Source organism: Sabethes cyaneus, chromosome 2 (assembly GCF_943734655.1).
Source record: "Sabethes cyaneus chromosome 2, idSabCyanKW18_F2, whole genome shotgun sequence".
Lineage (NCBI taxonomy): Eukaryota > Metazoa > Arthropoda > Insecta > Diptera > Culicidae > Sabethes > Sabethes cyaneus.
The window spans coordinates 172,744,533-172,757,122 of NC_071354.1; the positions used below are offsets into that span (position 1 = coordinate 172,744,533).

At 40.1% G+C, this 12,590-nt stretch overlaps 1 protein-coding gene across 4 annotated transcripts in view; it reads left to right on the top strand.

The window, feature by feature from the left end:
* Positions 1–12,590, top strand: part of LOC128733629 (uncharacterized) — a 194,928-nt gene that overhangs the window by 14,050 nt on the left and 168,288 nt on the right. For 3 of the 4 annotated variants that reach the window (XM_053827353.1, XM_053827352.1, XM_053827354.1), the window contains exon 2: positions 3,325–5,046. In XM_053827353.1, the coding sequence (XP_053683328.1) occupies positions 4,080–5,046 (967 nt within the window). In that variant the 5' untranslated portion in view covers positions 3,325–4,079. The remainder of the gene's footprint in view (positions 1–3,324; positions 5,047–12,590) is intronic. The other variant, XM_053827355.1, reaches the window with a different exon arrangement.

The window sequence follows — 12,590 nt, forward strand, 5'->3', positions numbered from 1 at the left end:
AGATGTGTGACTGTTTCGTAGAATATTTAACTTGACAAATACAGAGCTGTTTGTGCTGCTGCTTTACTTCTCGAATCAAATGGAATACGATCTCAATTGCATTCTTTTATCGGTGGGAGAGAAAATTGCGTCATGGAAGCAGAATGGCGTGCAGGCAGACGACTTCAGGTCTTCACCCTACTGTAGATCTTCCAGAAGTGTCGCGAATTTCGAGTCGCCACGCATTACCAGTTCATTGATTTCAAAGCCGCGTATGATAGGGTAAACCGACAAGAGCAATGGACAATCTTCGACGAAAACGGCATTTCGAAGAAGCTTATTAGACTTATTATGGATACGATGGACGGGATCGATTGTCGTGTGAGAAATTCGGGTGGATTGTTGGACCCATTAGAATTTCGCAGGGGACTTCGACAAGGACAGTCTTTCCCGACTGCTATTCAACATTGGACTTGAAAAGTGTTATGAGACGAGCGGTGATCGACATGCTGGGTACGATTTTTAATAAATCCTGTCAATTCATCTGCTTTGCCAATGACGTGGATGCTGTCGGCAGAACATTTGGGGTGGTGCACGACTTTCGATCCGATCCGAGTTCGTGTAGTTTGGCTCACTTGTAAAACAGAACAGCGATACCAGCTGCGACATTAAAAGGCGTATTATCAGCGAAAGTCATACTTACTGTAGACTCCACAAAAAATTACGGTGGAACATTCTGAGCCTCTGTACAAGGTGCATGTTGTACAAAACGCTAATTAGACCGGTTGTCCTCACGATGAGCACGAAATGCGGACACTACTAGAAGAGGGCTTGGAAGCACCCGGAGTTTTCGAACGGAGAGTGCTAAGAACCATCTTTAGCGGCGCGCAATAAAACGGTATAAGAAGACGAAGAATGAACCACAAACTCGTGCATCTCTACGCGAACCTATTAAGTATTCAGAAAATGTCCAAAGCTGGATGGATACGTTGGGTAGGGCATGTTGCTAGAATGCCGGACAACTGTCTTGCAAAAATGGGTTTCGCTTCGAATCCGGAAGGAACAAGGCGAAGAGAGGCACTGCGAGCGAGGTGACAAGACCAGGTGGAGTCACATCAACCGCAAGAAACTATCGGCCATATTATAGCTGACTGCTTTGTACTAGCAGATGCAGTCTACACAGAACGTCACAACAACCTAGCAAAGCAACAGAAATTGGCACTGCAGTGTGGTTTGTCAGAGGAAGGTGATACTGAATTATCACCACAAACCAGATCCCTTCATCAACGAAAACGACCGTTTCAAGCTGTATTGGGACAGCGCCATTCTGACGGACTGTCCTTGTCATTTCCCACAATCAACCAGACCTTATGGTTTATATCAAAGGTAGATAAATAGTAACCATTATTAATATCACCATCCCAATGAACCGTAATTTGGAGTCAACACATGGTCACATAATTGTAATATATCGTTCGCTGCCAATGGAATTGAAAGAGTTGTGCAGATTAAAGTATGTCCCAAAAAGAGTTTCGTTAGTGCTTTCCACAACCGGAGTAGTTCCGACAGTTTTGCTGGAAGTCCTAAGGATGCTGAGGTTAGCTCATGAACTAGCTGCGTTGCAGGAATCAGCGACACTCAGCATCAGTGCAATGGGTCAAGACCACAGATATATTCCAGCTAATAATGCTGTGTAAGAAAGTTTTATAAATGTGCAAATCCACCCCGAGCCTAATCTCACTCTGGCAACCGCCCGGGGATGGCGTAAGTGCGAAAAACCAGATGAAATAAATTGAAATAAAATTAAATAAAATAAAGGTAATGAAAAGCAAGGTAAGGAACGGAAACAAAAGGAAAATAAATAAAACGAAAGGGAAGGAAATGAAATGAAAACGAAGGAAATGATACGAAAACGTAGGAAATTTTATTTTAATTCCATTTGGCCGGCCGCCAGCACAGCTAGGGCTATATGGGAAAACGTAGGAAATGAAACGAAAGGAAAGGAAATGAAGCGAAAGAAAAAAAAAGCAAATGAAACGAAACGAAATGAAAAGAAAATAATGGAAATGAAACGAAATGAAACGAAAGGAGAGGAAATGAAACGAAAGGAGAGGAAACAAAACGACAGGAAAGGTAATAAAATGAAAGTAAAGGTAATTGAACGAAAGAAAAAGAAATGAAACGAAACGAAAGGAAGCGAAAGGAAAGAAAACAAAAGAAAGGGAAATAAAATGAATGGTAAGGAAATGAAACAAAAGAAAATGAAAAGAAAAGAATGGAAATGAAACGAAAAGAAACGAAACGAAAGGAAAGGAAATGAAACGAGAGGAGAGGAAATCAATCGAAAGGAAAGGAAATGAAATGAAAGGAAAGGAAATGAAGAAGAAAAGAATGAAAATGAAACGAACGACAATGAAAGGAAAGAAATGGAAATGAAACGAAAGGAAAGGCAATAAAACTAAGTGGAACAAGTGGAAAGGGACAAGTCATAACTTTTAACTTAGGAATTTCTAAAGTCAGTCGTATTTTTTGTAGGAACTCGAAAGGATACTAGTACAAGTATGCTCGAAGCGCTATAGCCTTATATACTGCGGATTAAATATAAGATTTGCCAAATCAGAAGCAATTAATATTTCCAGTTACGTCGTTCGCTTTTATAGGTCCAAAAGTTTTGTTTGTCATTGGTTTGGTTTGATTCTACATGTTGACTATTCTCAATACAATTCGATTACAGTCTTGCCAAGGTAGATTTATTTTTAGTCTCACCCAAATACCATCATTCATCGCAACACCATAACAGGCTGAACCGCCAAATTTGGTTTTGTTTTCTGCGCGCGCGGACACATCACGCGGTGTCCTACCGGCCGGTTGGTGTGCTGAAGCGACAGTTTATTGCCCTGTTTCTCGTCGTCCTTGCCTGCCGTCGTTATTAATTAGAACCGATTTGCTGTGCTAGCTGTGCGTTTGTTTCTGTCTGGATGAATAATCGCGTGACAGCGATGCTTGAGCAGCGAGCGATAACATCTTCCATTAATTCCCACCGTCAGACTAATGGGTCAGTGCCATTGATCCGCCCAATCGGATTACCGCTGCTGGCGACTGACTAATAGGTGCTTTCTGTCATTGTTCTTTCGAAAAACCATGCATTTTGCAGAATTCAATGCACCGTTAGACTCCGTCCAATGTTACTACTATCCTGCACGGCCACTGGCACACCGGGGTTTCCCCGGGTGCAGTGGCGGCACCGGCGACGAGGACGTTTCCCTCTCGAGACATAATTTTTCCATTAACTATTACTGACAAGTTTCTCCATTTTCTTCTTTCTTCCGGTTTTTTTTACTCTAGACAGAGAGCAGAGCGGAAAAACGCGATTGATTCTGGAGCGGGCCGGCCAGCAACGGCAAGAGTAGCGGAAAGAACCTGCCAAGTCGTAGTTTATTATCTAACGCATCAACAGCAGCAGCATCAGCAGCAGCAGCAGCAGTAGCAGCAGGAGCTGATTGGTAATTGAATTCCGAAGAGAGAGTGCAATCAAGTGCATTTTGTTGAGTTGTGGCCGGTGTGAAAGTAAGCCACCAAAGTGTATTGTATATCTATAGATGTAGCTTAGGGTAGAAGAATTTTATCACTCTTTCATTGAATTACCAGAGGAAAAGAATTGATGGTGGTAAGAAGGCCTCCCCCGTTAAGAGCAAAGTTAAGAGCAGTGCTAGAGTTAGACCTCTTTCTAAAGTGCATCGTGATTTAGCTAGCAACACGATAATCGGATTGCATGCTCCAGTTAATAGTGATGAAGATGAAGATGATCTGGTAAATGTGGTTCAAGAGGTTTCGAGCACCGATTACGCAATTGGCAAGCTACAAGTGAAGTTTCTGACACGTGTGCGGTCGAGTCTGTGCGGTGCGATTTCGTAATTGCGATTGGCTAGACGAAAGAAGAAAGGCAAGAAGAAATCAGGGTGGCAAACTGTCGGTCAGTTTTGGGAGTTGTGCGTGGTCTGAAAATAGTTACCTCACTTTAGTGGTGTGAAGCAGAGATTAAGTATAAGTAGCCATACAAGTGGGGGGCTTCAATTTGCCAACCACAGGCAAGAGGCGAGATGGCAGCTGCGATGACGGATCTGGCAAAAGATGCATTTATGAGCCGTGATTATCAGCTTGCGTGTGAACTGTTTGAGCAGTATATTCGGGAGTGCTGCGGGGATCCTCGGGAGATAGAGGACAGTGAGACAGTGATGAATGTTATGTCAACCGATGCTAATGAGGTGCCGAGTGGCGCTTCTCGTCTACAATCTCATGCAGTGTACTACGGTTATGGAGATTCTCTCGCCAAGACCGGCCGTCTGAAGGACGCTCTGGATGTTTACGCGCACATTAGCGCCACTTTGAAAACGGAGCTGATCCCTTTGGATCGTATGAAGCATCTAACCACCTCGCTCATTGACGCCATCATCGCCAAGCGAACCGTGGACCATTCGGGTGCTTACGGAGTGAATCAAATCGGTGGTGAAAATTCGGTAGATCCGCTGTGTTGTCCCATATGTGAGGACATTCTCCGCTATCCGGTGACAGCAACCTGCGGGCACACCTTTTGCCGGCAGTGCTGCTTCGGACATAGCAAATGCATTGTCTGTCAGCAGAAGTTTCCGACGATATCGAGCAGTTCGCCGGTACTGGCTCAATCTGTTCCTGCGACGAGCAGATCGTCGACGAGTACCGCAACGTTGGCGTTGTTCTCGTTGACACCGTCGACGTCGGCGGTGAACAATCATGAGAAGCAACAGGAAATGGACATTCTGCGGGACAAGGAAAGCTCGGCGAGCTATGGGGACGGTATTTCCGGGAGTGCTAGTGCAAGTGGCAAAGCATGCAACAACGGTGATGGAGCTGCTAGTTGCGACAGTGGTGTTGTTGGTTTCGAACAGGACATCCTTGTGCGGCGACTGGTGGAACGCTGGTGGGGACCAGAACTGCAGGCTGCCGAGTTCAATGAAGAAGCCCAGCGACATTTGGAGAGCGGCGCACTGGACGATGCGCTGCGCTGCTGCAATCAAAGTCTCAAGCACGGTAAGTGGAAGTTGAATGCTCATTATGTTTCCATTCAGTTGCATTATATGATGTTACCCAGCTAGCATTTTCATATGTATAAAAAAGGTAAAAATCAGCATTACGTACAGATATACATGCTAAATAAATCGTATTTCATACGCAAAATTGGCATATCCGTACTATTTTGGAGGCGATATACGTGATTACGAATAATTTTAAGCGTTACGACTATATAAGTATTTATATACGATAATATCCGAATAAGCGCGAGTCGCTCCGTACTACTCTACGATTTTATGCTGAAAATCGTATGTATGTTAGTCATTATCATTATATATGACAGAAAATCAACTTGATCCCACTTTATCCAGCTTTAGTTACGATTTCGAGTTTGTTAGGAGATATTTACGATAGTTTTCGTACATTGATATACGAGTTGGTGCTAGCTGGGTAGACATTACTCGAAAAAAACTAAGCAAATGAGAACAAATAATTGATGACATGGATGCACACGGTGCATCTCCTCTCCCAATTCTATCACCCTCCGAAAATCGTCGCAGGGGAAAGTGTGTCACGTGCGTATATGAGAAGTGATATAATTGGGAGAATAAAACAAAATTAGGTAGTAAACTACCTGATGTAATGGGCGGCGGTAGTTTAGTTAGTAAAATATTGGGGTACCAACCGAAAGAACGTGTGTGCTTGGCTTGGCCCCGATTTATTTTTGGTCTCTATCGAAATTTTCCTATTCATCCAATTATTCGTTTTTCGCATCAGATACTTCCTTTCTTTTTCCAAATAGGTGTTTAAAGTTATAAGTAAGCTATTTAAAATTACGCTCAATTTAAAAGCAAAAATAAATACATAAATTACAGCCCTAAGGGTTGTACAAAAGGGTTTGGTAGGACTACGTTGCATAATACTCGCTGTATTGTATGTTTTTCACAATGAAGCATTTCTTTATGTCAGATCATTAGATCACAGACTAATGCAAACTGCATTTCTGGCATGTGTATCCATGATACTTCCATTTATTAGCAACAACAAAAATTGTTTTAGAGAATTTCACAGTGTTGTAGCTTAGTAGTTTGAGATGAACGACACAAAAGTGGCATGAATTTTGCCTTTTTGGTGCGATTGACTAAAACTTTAACGAGAAAGGTAATTTCCAATTATAAATGTAAATTTATAGATTGATAAAAATTTCCATGTTACATGTGTTACCGTTGGTCATCTGCAGCCATTTGTTACTTGCCGTGTCGCCGGCGATGAATTATTCAGACTGCAAAGTGGAACTGCCACTTTTCCACAGTTTACCGCTCGTTATATAGCAGAAAACATGGCACATTTTGGAAAGGGGGTGTGGCCTATAAAGTGATCTCTTACCATATCGTTTGGATCGCTTAGTGTACCCCTAATTGTCGTCCATGCCTGTGGAGCAAAGCGATCACAAGGCACAAGGCACATGAAGTTTTACATACATTTTCACTATTAAGCGTATAAAAGATCATTATAGATATGTTATAAAACTGATATACATTTTATTCATCCAACGACATATAGTAGTTACGGCAAGTAATTATTTGCATTTGAAATAATTTCATTCAAACGCTTCACTTCTATTTTCGATTTCGCAAAGTACTACTCACTATAGTAAACGCAGACGTAGTCGTACGTTAAAATAACCCAAAAATTTGTATCAAAAATATACGAAAATGATTCAGAAAAATCAGCTATATTTTAAAACTGAAAGAAAATGTAAAAATACCGTACAAATATACATAACGATGCATGTATGTATGTTCCGCTAACACTCCAGAATGCTTGAATCGATTCTCACTAAACTTGCCCATATTCTTTTAAATAAAGGAATCAGCACCCGGGGGGTAGACAAAAGCAGGTGTGGGTTCTCATAAGGGGGAAGGCCCAAATAAGTAAAAAGGCCTGCATTTATCTTGCATTCGGACCGATGACGACAGTTGCAGAATTCGTTGGGTGACTACGGGATGCGGGGTTAGAAAGATCGAAGAGAGGGTTGATAAGGGTGAAAGTTAAAACAAGGATAAAGGGCTTTGGTTTGTTTCTCTTTCGTTGTATATTTCCTATGTAGGAAATTCCAGAGAGAAAAAAATGTACATGGGGTTTCGGGGCAGTGAGAAGGAGTTGTTAAGAAGAGAGGGAGACGTCCCAATGAGGAAGAAAACTTTGTGTCTTAGATTATGAATTGTTCCCAAACGCAAATGCATGTGCAAGTGTCTGGAAGATAGATGGGAGATTGCCCCTGATAAGTGACAAGTTGCAGTTTTTTTGTCTTATCTTCTATCTTCTTCTTATATAAAAAGTGCACGTGGAAGCAGGTATGTATGCATATACCGCCATACCTCCAGAACGCTTGTATTGTTTTCCATTCAACTTGACACACGTGTTCCTAGGCATTAGGGAATGGTCATGCACTCTAGTGTGGGCGGGTGTGGACAAGCGGCTTTGATACCAGTTTACAGTACTGGTTCTGAGCTTCAAGGTGAAGCACTGATTTCATGTTTCTGTTGCTCTATTCTACCCTAGCGGCTTGTGAAGTTAGAGTAAAAAAAAACTTGAATATACGATAACTTTGTAAGAAACTCTTCTAGAGATATGCTCTGTTTTGCAAAAACGTGTGATTTCAGTTCTTTGATAATTACGTAGAGCAATGAATTCTTTTAAAATGTCATTAACAAAAGTTAAGCATGAAAAAATAATTTTTGAGAAACTTCCAAAGAAAAAGCTTTATAACTCTGTACCAAATGGAGAGAGAAAAGCGACTTTTTCAGCAAAGTGCTTACCGAAGAAAATATGTCTTTATCCCATAATATCTCAACACGAAAAAGGGGTTTGACAATATGTGTTTTAAGCTTATGTCTATAGTTACTATATATATAGTTCGGCGGATAGAGAACCAGGCGAATTGACATCCCTGATTTTTTAAATTAAATTTAAAATTATGGAAAAATGTGCAGGTTTTTACGGAAAATAATCGCTAGCGGGTGTTGAAAATAACTAGTTCTATGAAAATAAACTGTGTTTATTAACATTACTCCCACGATTCGAATTTTGAAAAACGTTTGGCTCCGCTTTTGACGTTTGATTGGCTCCCGATTTTTGTATCCGCCGAACATTTTGCAGTCTCATGCAAAATATATAAAACATATAGAGACAGGGAAGCGGCATCTATATAAGTTTTTTAGCGCTTGATCTAATCTTAAAGATGAAGCCTCAGACAAACAGACATAACACTCACTCTCCTATTCTTTGTACGCTGTGACAGCCATTTCAAATTTATTGTACATTGGGACTGTCTCCGTATTGGTCAAAATGGCGCTTTTTAACGAGAGGATGGGAATGCCCCACAAAAATTCTTGCTTTTTCAAGAGATACACCTGTTGTAAATTAATATTCGGAAATGTTGACCGTAGATGGAGCTAGTGTTCAGGCAAAAAGTGTGCGTGACGATAATTTCTGTAGATTTTTCTTCCAAGAGTTATGTCTGTTCGTCTGTGTTGAAGAATTGATTCCATCCACTTGACTCTGCAGGGCGGAAAATTTGTAAAGTAAAGAAAAAATAAAGCTTAAATATACCATACTGCCGCTACTCGCATGGCAGTTCAATTTTCTATGCAATTTTGTATATAAATGGGACTGTTATGCGAATAGCGGCAGCATAATTTCGTAAGAATAGGTCCTAGAGATTTGCTTTTTTCTGGAAAAACGAATCTTATAGGTGTTTCGATAATTACCCAGGACAATGTGTGCTTGTAAAACGCAACTAACAAAGGTTTTTAGGGAACTTTCACAGAAAATGCTCTATAACTTCGCTGTCAAGGGAGATAGAAATTTTTTTTCTTCTGCAAAGTTGCTTGTTTTTATTTTTTCCACAACTTTACAGAAGAAGCCATGTTTCAATCTTCCAACACAAAAAAGTTATGTTGACGTTGGACTGCGTCTATTAGAAAGGTAGCCAAGGAAGGATTAAGGTTAGGAAGGTTAAGTCCAAAAAAAATCAAAAAATGCGAGCGTCGCGAACAAATGAAAGATTTTATACGCTAATAGCTCTGTCAATTATGAATGGATTTTGATGGTTTGTACACAAATCGATAATAGATAATAGATCATAATAGATGCAGCAATTATGTGGCTTATATTACAATTTTTTTTTCAACCATGACTTATGAAAAATAACGAAAAGGTCATAGCCAAATAGTGTACCGATTCTAGTAATGGGCGATGTCACATCGATAAATCGAAACATCGATGTTCCAGCATCGATTTTCCGATGTTTCGATTCGATGTGAGCTTACAGGAAAATCGGTCACATCGATGTTAGTTTTTCGATTCAAATCGATGTCCCGATAAAATTAATCCGTTGAAATCAGCACAACTCAGATTGGCGCAATTAACGCAGTTGACTGCGTTGCTATTTCTATAGTTTTTTTTGTGCTAAAATCCTGCTTTTTTTTGTAAAAGTATGAATATTTTTCTAAATTTTATCGAAACTTTGCATATGTGCGAACCGACAGACCGGACTATTAAGGAGAATGGCGAGAAGGTACAACATCATACCGTCACTTTGTTTTATTCTTTGCAACAATATATTCATTTATTTAAAGTCAGAAAAAATCAGGATTTTTTCTCAATATCAGCCAAAACATAAGGATTTGTCAGTATATCAGTAGACACGCAAAAAAATCGGAATAATGCTGGATAAATACGAGCATCGGCCGTTCCGTTTCCTTCATTTGCCAACATCGAACATCGATTCAATTAACATCGATGTCTCACACTCGATTTAATCGATGTGCCGATGTTTTTGAGACTATTGACATCGATTCAAAAACATCGATTATTTTTGTTTCGATGCCCAATACTAACCGATTCAGCCAGGGTGTATGTTAAAACGATCCGCAAGAATTTCGTTCGAATACACTCGGTTAATGCTAGTATTACTAATCAATGTGACTAGTGCAAACCTTCTACAGAAGCCACCAAACAAAAGACGATACGTGGTTCTAACACCTTGAGAAAGATGTTAAATACATCGAAACGTTGGGCATAGAATAAATAAGTGTCGTTTTGCTTGGACGTTTGACTGTCCTGCCGAAAACATAAAGTTTGGAATCATCAACAGTCGATAGCTCCACTTCGGAAAGGTCAAAAGTTTCAAGGTTAAATTTTCCCATACATTTTCTTTGTGTTTACCTTGCTTCACAGGCAGCGACGACAGTTAAACACACCATCTGTTTAGTGTGGCAGCTGGTTCGCCTCTTAGATCGAAGGATCTTCACGATACCAATTTGATGTCTGTGCTTGGGAAGTACGTCAGAGTGCAAAACCACCCCTTTGCTTCAACCGATTTTATCGTTTGCACATTTAACCTAGTTCAATGTGATGTCCTGAAAGTAAAGAATTTTCTCCAATTTGATGCCCTGAAAGTGAAATGTCATAGAACAGTGAGCGGTTATCCTTCCTTTTTGCCAGATTGCATCCATCCCGAGCAGGAGCGAAGAGCAAAATAATACAAAAACAATATCAAACTGTGTTATAATGGTTTATTTTGTTATTGAATAGATATGGAGACACACTGATAACACATTTTGTTATAGAGTAGATATTTAAAACAGTGGTTGTAAGATGAGTATAATAACTAATTTTGTTATCATATCTTATTTTGGCCTTAAAATGACATTCGATATATTTCATACATTTTTTTTACTGATTAAAGAAATTTTAGACTATAAATATTTTATAAAAGGATATTTTAATATCTCATATACTACTGCATTTGCTATTCAATACCTTAATAATACTAAAATATGTTATTCTAAACTCTGAATACAGTCATGTTATTGCTTTGTTATTCAAATAACATAAGTAGTTATCCTTTTGGCCTTAAAGGAGTAAAATATTGATATTATTTTTTGTTATTTTACCAACTGTCAGCCAAAACAAGATCAAATTTTGATATGAGTTATTTGATTTCCAATAACACATTTTGATATTATTTTGCTATTCGCTCCTGCTCGGGATATACTGCAAGAATTTGTTTATAACTGTTGTCTGGCACAGAAACAGGGCTGGGCTGGGATATCTGTCGAAAGGAACTAAGGACAAAAAGGAAAGGAAAGGAAGTAAGATGCAGAGGACGTTAGTTAATTGATATTTTACCTGACCACACGTTAGTTGTAAGAGAGTTATATTTCAAATCATGCTAGGGTTGAAACAAACGCCTTAAAGTCTTTAAACAAATGGTGAATCTGCAAATTGAATTCCCAGAATTTATCGATGATCTGACGCGAGATGAATGTAGGCTTGCCGCTTAAGACAAAGCCTATTGAACAAGGTTTCTCCAACTCCTTTTTGAAAAATGCACTGGAATTCGTCAACAAGAATCTAGCAGACCAGTTGTTACATACAATCGAATAAAGTCTTATACCAAGTTAGAAGGTATTGTAATTAGGAAATAACAATAATGGAATTAAATACTACCTAGTAAACTAAACTAAACTTCATTTATGTGCATATTTGAGATTCAACTATGCTACTCAACAGCTGCAGCTATTATCACAGTTTCGTCTCATTAATTCATCAACGTCAGGCGAACATTTTAGCGAAACACTTTCGGTTAACCTCTGCTCTACTTTGCATCAGTCTGTTTCCCCCATGTTTTTATTTCAATCTCGATTAAGTATGCTTATTACCGTGCAATGTTCCTCGACGCTGAGCGAACGCTGAATGAACAATTTGTTCTGGAATTTCCAGTGGATAATAATTTGTCTATGCATGCTGCATGCTTCGCTCTCGCTCGGTTTGCGTCCCTGCTCGAGCGAAACATTGAAACAACAAAACCAAGTGGCAAAAACATACACACGATCTGAGGAGGAGCAAATTGTGTGGGTAAGACAGCAGAAAAAAAAACGAAGCGCAAAACAAAAAGCATTTTCCATCATCCCGCAGCAACTGCCATCTGATCCATTTGCTGGGATGGAAAGCGAAACGAAAATTGATTCCCTCCTGCCGCTCCCTGGGCGAGAAGCGTGGGAAGGACCGACGTTTGCGACGTGAGTGCACAGTGCATATGTTGCAACATTGTAGCGTAATCACACTCATACCAAACCAGTTGCGACGAAAGAGTATGTTGTATGTGCATTGAATGAAGGGCGGTCGGTAGTGTTCACTGGTTTACCGTAGTCGGTTCATAGTTGCAGCGCGGAATAGATGAAGCTCCTTGGGCGAATTCTTTTTGGAATTTCCTGATTACTTGCACATGGTTGAGCTGGGTTTTTTTTCGGCAAGCAACTCATGGTAAGTGGAAAAGCGTTTCCTAGCGTGATGAAAAGCGGTAGGTATCCACGGGAATGAAAAGAAATGCCAAGTTGTAGAACTGTCAAGTGGCAACGAAGGAGGCGGATGGTCGTTTGTTTAAGTTATGCTGATTGCTGCTTTTACTTTGGCCGAGGTCGTGTGCAAAAATGACGAGGACGACGACGCCGATGCTATCGGCTTTTAGTCCAAGCAGCAGCAGCAGCGGA